The sequence below is a fragment of the Erythrolamprus reginae genome, chromosome Z (assembly GCF_031021105.1).
Source record: "Erythrolamprus reginae isolate rEryReg1 chromosome Z, rEryReg1.hap1, whole genome shotgun sequence".
Lineage (NCBI taxonomy): Eukaryota > Metazoa > Chordata > Lepidosauria > Squamata > Dipsadidae > Erythrolamprus > Erythrolamprus reginae.
In genome coordinates, this window is record NC_091963.1 from 151,758,370 (window position 1) to 151,765,382 (window position 7,013).

At 46.3% G+C, this 7,013-nt stretch overlaps 2 protein-coding genes across 2 annotated transcripts in view; one reads left to right on the top strand and one right to left on the bottom strand.

Annotated features, from left to right (window-relative positions):
- LOC139175949 (asialoglycoprotein receptor 1-like) overlaps window positions 1–7,013 on the top strand; it is a 579,489-nt gene that overhangs the window by 412,131 nt on the left and 160,345 nt on the right. The window lies entirely within an intron of this gene.
- LOC139175955 (C-type natriuretic peptide-like) lies at window positions 143–2,980 on the bottom strand. Its single transcript, XM_070767372.1, has 3 exons — window positions 2,649–2,980; window positions 2,286–2,557; window positions 143–341 (listed from the first exon to the last, which is right to left on the bottom strand). The coding sequence occupies exons 1-2, from the start codon at window positions 2,724–2,726 to the stop codon at window positions 2,288–2,290; spliced, it is 348 nt and encodes a 115-aa protein (XP_070623473.1). The 5' UTR covers window positions 2,727–2,980; the 3' UTR covers window positions 143–341; window positions 2,286–2,287.

The following is a 7,013-nucleotide window of genomic DNA, read 5'->3' on the forward strand; positions in this document are numbered from 1 at the left end:
CCTGTCCCCACTAAGCCTTTACATTATAGGGTGCAATGGTTAAGACACACACACACAAACCCCACACAAAAAACACAGCCAGACTCGGTGCAACAGTGCGAGCTGCTTGAACGTTAACCTTTGCAAACGAAGGGAATCGGGGCAGGGAAAAAAGCTCTTTTTATTGAGTTTAAAAATGAACAACTGATCCGAGGAATGTTGTATTTTTAGCTCCGAGAGTGAGAATGAATAGCGAGGAAACCAGCCAGGCGAGACATCCTTGCAAACCCAGAATTAGGGTTTTTGTCTGGATGAAAATCACTCAGCCGCGTAGAGGCTTCGTCGTCACCAGCTTTGGAAACCTATAAAAGAGGAAGACGGCAATTTTGGTGCCAATCTAGGTTCCTGGCCCCACGTCTCCTATGTCAGCCCCATGGAAAGACGCAAGGTTGCGTGTGGGTTTCTTTGATGGCCCTTGGGAGCCCCAAAAGAGCCCAGCAGAAGTGGCCTCTTAAATAAATACAAGATGGAGAAATTAAACATGGTGTCAAGGTTCCATGTAGCATCCGAACTAAATCAGAACCCAAGTCAAAGTATTCCTCAATTTATTGCCGGAGCCATCCTGGCACCTACGCCGGGAAGCCTGAATCTGAATTTCCCACCCAAGGCACACCTGGGGATGGAGTTTAAAGGAGAATCTGCGTTTCCCACACAGTTGAAAGTTCACATCCCTCCTTCTCCGCCATCCACAAACTTGTGTCATGTTGCCCACTCAGATTGTGCCAGCATGGCCAATCCTCCTTTCACTTCTGCCCCGGTGGGTAGGCGTAGGATGACCATGAACCCCTCGAAAGAACACTTTGTGGCTGTATCTGCCCCCTCCTGAAAATCCCCCCTCCCAAGTTCTCCTCAACATCAGGCCTTCTACCGATAGGGTGGTGAGATTTCTCATCAACTTCTGCACTGGCTTGACGGATGGATTGTTTAGTGGGGGAAAAAGAACCATTTGGAGAGGAAAAAAGATGGATGGGGATGTTTTCTGGAGGGTTTCCATCCAGTTATGCCTGCACTCTCTCTCAGGTCGCCTGCTGATGGAATGGGGCTTTTCGCCTCCTCTGTTGGCCGCACCCAGGGATGGGCCACGCCCTGTAACGGTGGGAATGCTGCTCCGGTAGCAGAAATGGAGTTGCATGTGCAGCTCCACCACCACTGGACATGCACGCGTGGCCTGCTCTCTCGGCGCACACGGCAATGGCACCTCAAGCGAGTTGTAGTCTTTGGGAGCAGCACTGTTGTTGTTGTTGTTAGTCTCTGGATGCCTCAGGGGTCGGTCCCCTGCCCCCTGCTATTTAATAGCTACATGAAACCATTGGGTGAGATCACCCAAGGACTCTCCGAGTCTATGGAGAGGGGCGCCATACAAATTTAATAAATAATAAATAATAATAATAATAATATAATTATCATTATCATTATTATTATTTAAGATGCACCTGAATTTTAAGCCTCTTTTAGTGAGGAAAAAAGTATGTCCTACACTCTGAAAAATACAGTATAATATATTGATATAAATGTAACTACAGTGTTCCCTCGATTTCCGCGGGGGATGCGTTCCAAGACCGCCTGCAAAAGTCGAATTTCCGCGAAGTAGATGCGGAAGTAAATACACCATTTTTGACTATGGACAGTATCCCAAGCCTTCCCTTCACACTTTAAACCCCTAAATTACCATTTCCCATTCCCTTAACAACCATTTACTCACGATTATTACTGGTACTCAGCATTGAATAAGACATTTAGTGATCCTGATATTTAGAAACATAATTATTTATTAACAATAATTATTTTTTTTGTTATTTATTTGCAAACATTATTAGTTTGGTAATGACATGATGTCATTGGGCAGGAAAAAACATGGTATAGAAAAAAACTCACAAAGTATTTTTCAATTAATATTTTTTAAAGACTGTGGTATGGGCTATTCGCGAAGTTTGAACCCGCGAAAATCGAGGGAACACTGTATATGGATGTCGACCCACCTGGAAATATTAAGATGGAAATATTTCTTTTTAGAAAATAAATTTAAAAACATGTGCACAATAATGAAAGGCGGAGAGGGGCAGCATATGAAGTCCAATAAATAAATAAATGAATGAGTCAGAAGGGACCTAGGAGGTCTTCTAGCCTGACCCCCTGCAGAAACCGCCCCTACCACCGCTCCAGACAAAGGGTTGTCCAACCTCTTCTCCAAAGCTTCCAGTGTTGGAGCATTCGCACACAGCGCCTCCCACCCAGGGCCGCCTTACCCTCAGCACCCAAGGCCGCTGAAGGTCCCGATCCGGTCCAGCTTGATGCCAAAGCAGCCGGCCGGCTGTGCCCACTTCTGGAAGCGTCCGCGGAGCCTCTTCGGCTGGGATTTCGCCAGCTCCTGCAGGAGGAGGTGGAGGAACCAGGGGTGCCCAGCAGTGGGTGGTGGACTCGGGGTCGTGGGGGCGAGGTGCCCGCTTGAGGGTGGGGGCGACGGGTGGCCCCCGGACAGCAGGACTGCAAGATCCGGCCCGAGAATTTCCAGCAACAGCTGTTGGAAAACAAAACGAGGAGAGGAATAAGGAGCCCATCATCCACAGCCACCCACCCATAAACCCATGTGCCAGGCAAGGTGCCCTCACCCGTGGAGAGTGGATGGGGCTCTGGGAAGCCGGCAGGAGGAGGCAGAGGAAGAGGAGGAGAGGCCGGGGGGCTTCCATGGCGTCTCTTATCCGGCAGATAGACTGCCTTGGTCCAGGGAGGAAGGGGCGAAGGGAGGTTTATCTGGCCTCTCTGCCTTTGTCTGGGCCTCTGGCGGAGGAAGTTTTATAGGGGTGCCCGACGCCCCCCCCCTAATCTCCCCTGGCAACGGTGTGCTGGGAAGGGCAGGGTCTGGGGAGGGGGGCTCGGTGGTCTCCCCCACCCATGATTCGGCCCAGGGAATGAGTTATGGGGAGAGGGGGACAAAGGCAGCGGGAGGGGAGGGGAACTGGCAGGAAAGAAGGGAGAAAAGAGAAGGGAGAAAAGGAAAAAAGGGAGGGAGGAGGAAGAAAGGAAGGAAAGAAAGAAAGAAAAGAAAGAGGAAGGAAGGAAGGAAGAAGGAAAGAAAGGAGGAAAAAAGAAAAAGAGGAAGAAAGAAAGAGGAAGGAAGGAAAAGAAAGAGAAGAAAGGAAAGAAAAGAGGAAGGAAGAAGGAAAGAAAGAAAAAAAGAGGGAGGGAAGGAAGGGGGAGGAAGGAAAGAAAGATAGAAAGAAAGAAAGAAAGAAAGAGGCAGGCAGACAGGAAGGAAGAAAGGAAGGAAGAAAGAGGAAGGAAAAGAGAAGAAAGGAAAGAAAAGAGGAAGGAAGAAGGAAAGAAAGAAGGAAAAAAGAAAAAGAGGAAGAAAGAAAGAGAAGAAAGAGGGAGGGAGGGAAAGAAGGGGGAGGAAGGAAAGAAAAAAGAAAGAAAGAAAGAAAAGAAAAAGACAGGCAGGAAGATAGGAAGGAAGGAAGGAAGGAAAAGAAAGAGGGAGGGAGCGAAGGAAGGAATGAAAAGAAAGAGGAAGCAAGGAAGGAAAGAAAATAAAGAAGGAAGGAAAGAAAGAAAAGAAAGAAAGGGGAAGCCAGGAAGGCGAAAGAGGGAAGGAAGGAAGGAAGGATGGAGGATGCAGAAAAGGGAGGAAGAGGGAGGGAGGGAGAAGCCCTGGGACGCGGCAACTGTCATTAATATGACTCGGCTGCCATTTTGAATTTTGATCCTGTGACCATGGGAAAACAGCGACGGTCATAAGTGTGAAACATGGACATAGGTTCCTTTCTCCGTCACCTTTGTAAGGCTCAGAGGCAGGCAGGGGGGCTGGGGAGGTGGGGTGGGGGAGAATGCCCCCCTTGCCTCCTCTCTCTGCCAGGGGCCTCCCAACCCTTCCCCTCCCTCCCTCTCCCCCCCCATCAACTAAAGCTCCCCACTCTTTTGCAGAGCCCCCAAGGGGGGAAGGAGCAAAGGGAGAGGGGGGGTCTCAAGAGAAAGGGGGGAGGGGGGGTCACAGGGCACATTCCTGGCAAGGGATGAGGGATTCCTCAGCCAACGGAGCCATTCATCCCGCAGGGCCTTGACGTCAGAGCGCCAGCCAGGATTTCAATGGGAACTCGGTGTGTGCGTGGGGGGGGGGGGGTTCTCCCCACCCCATCGATTCCAAAGCCGGGGTGGGGGGTGCCTGTGGGAGCTACTGTCTGTTGGGGGGGGCAGCCGCACCACGAAACCTCTCCCCATTTCTAAAAGGTCTGTAAGGGGTGTGCGTAGGAGCCCTCTCCTATTGTCCTCTTCCACTTTTTAATTCTGTTTATACAAATTACTACTGTCCTGTTCATGTTTGACATATAAATAAAATATATAAATAGAATAGAATAGAATAGAAAACAGAGTAAAGTAGAGTAGAATAAAATGGAATAGAATAGGGCAGTGTTTCCCAACCTTGGCAACTTGAAAGATATTTGGACTTCAACTCCCAGAATTCCACAGCCAGCGAATCCAGATATCTTCAAGTTGCCAAGGTTGGAAACATTGGAATAGGGAACATAATATAGGATAGGGAACATAGAATAGAATGGGGAATATAATATAGGATAGGATAGGACAGGGAACATAGAATAGATTTTTTTAAAAAAAATTAAATTATTTTTTATTTACATATAAATGACATATACCCAACAACGCACATACAAAAGTTTACACATCCCCTTCCCCCCCTCGCCTGTCTCACTCGCAGCCTCATTCATATTATTAAAGTATAATCAATTTTAATAATTACAAACTCTTGACTTATAATTGTATAACTAATCGAATAGTAGTACTGTAATAGAATAGAACAGAACAGGGAATATAATGTAGGATAAGATACAATAGAATAGCATAGGATAGGGAATATAGGATAGGATAAAAAATAGAAAGTAGAAAATAGAATGGAAAATAATAGAAGAGAAAATAGAATAGAATAGGGAATATAATATAGGATAGGATAGGATAGAACAGAACAGAATGAGCACGTAATAGATTCAAACTCAATGTAAACCGCTCAAAACTCAACTGCGGAAAATACAACTTCAGCAACGGAGGGATCAATGCCTAGAATTCACTCCCTGACTCTGTGGCTTCTTCCCCAAACCCCAAAAACTTTAGCCTTAGACTGTCCACAGTTGACCTCACCCCAATAAGGGGCATGCGTAAGTGCAGCATTGCACCCACCGTCCCTGTCCTATGGTCCTTGTTTATCCTTACTTATTTTTACTTATGTTTATACAAACCATTATTATTCTATACGTTTTTATTATTATTATTATTATTATTATTATTATTATTATTATTATTATTAATTAGATTTGTATACCGCCACTCTCCGTAGACTACATCTTTGAGAAATAAATAGAATAAAACAAACAGCTGGGGCCCTAGGTAAGTAGGTAGATAGGTAGGTAGATAGGTAGGTAGGTAGGTAGGTAGGTAGATAGATAGATGATAGATAGATGATAGATAGATAGATAGATAGATAGATAGATAGATAGATAGATAGATAGATAGATAGATGTAGGTAGGTAGGTAGGTAGTAGATGGGTGGGTGGGTGGATAGATAGACAAACAGACAGATAGATAGAAATAGAGAGAGAGAAAGAGAAATAAAACCTTTCAAATGGCAAACCATCACCCGCGTGAGATTTCTCCAGACCAAGAAACCCAGAACTGAGCTCCACAAACACAGCCCAGCAACGCAGCCCTCCCTTCAACACAACTCATGGATAAGTTAGTGACAAACACACCAAACTTTCCCAACCCCCCCGATGACGAACGGCTTCTCTTTCCTTTCTCCTTTTTTCTGCAAAATGAACTTTTTGACCATCGGGCCACCGGCTTTAGAAACCTCAACAAAAGGAGCGCTGAAATAGCAGTGGCGTTAAAGCCACTCGGCATGGCAACGCAACGCACAACCCGACGCGGTTTTGCGTTTTTGTCACATCACCATCTTTTTAAAAAAAAGCAGAATAAAAGAAGTTTGCACCACAGCCTTCCGTACAGGAATTCCCAGAGCAAAAGACCTGGGAAGAGTGATAGGTTTTTCCCCAGGTCTGCCTTGACTTATAACTGCGAAGGATTAGCCAAGGTTTCTGTCGCTAAGTGAAACATTCGCCCTGGGAACGTTTCCCCACTTTACGACCCTTTCTCGCCACTGTTGCTAAGTGAATTATTGTGGTTGTTTGAGTCAGGGACACAGTCACTAAGCGAATCCGGCTTCCTTATGGAAAGTTAAGTCAGAAAAGGGGGAAATATACTCGACCTTGGGACACGGCATATCTCCACCCCTTGTCCAGTCGGCGAAGCAGTGGAAGTGATGTGCCGGTGGCTGGAGGCTGTTGGGGTCTGGATGGGTGTCAACAGGCTCAAGCTCAACCCTGATAAGATGGAGTGGCTGTGGGTTTTGCCTCCCAAGGACAATTCCATCTGTCCATCCATCACCCTGGGGGGGGGGGAGAATTATTGACCCCCTCAGAGAGGGTCCGCAACTTGGGCGTCCTCCTCGATCCATAGCCTTCATTTGAGTACCATCTTTCAGCTGTGGCGAGGGGGGCGTTTGCCCAGGTTCGCCTGGTGCACCAGTTGCGACCCTATCTGGACCGGGAGTCACTGCTCACAGTCGCTCATGCCCTCATCACCTCGAGGCTCGGCTACTGTAACGCTCTCTACATGGGGCGACCTTTGAAGAGTGTTGAAGAGTTCTGGGAGTTGAAGTCCTTAAACTGACCTGAAATAAATGCACTGGAATGACTAAGCTCGCGTATGAATTGCAAAATAGACAAGAGAGGGACATTTTTAACTGTACGGGAAATATTTTTTAGAAGAAATTAAAACAATAGCCACTGTAAACAATAATTTCAATGAAATTAAACATAAAGATTGATTGATAACCTAGTAGTTGGATAGGCAGGTGTATATATTCTTATTTATTTAATTTTAATTTTATTTTTCCAATTTATAGGCTG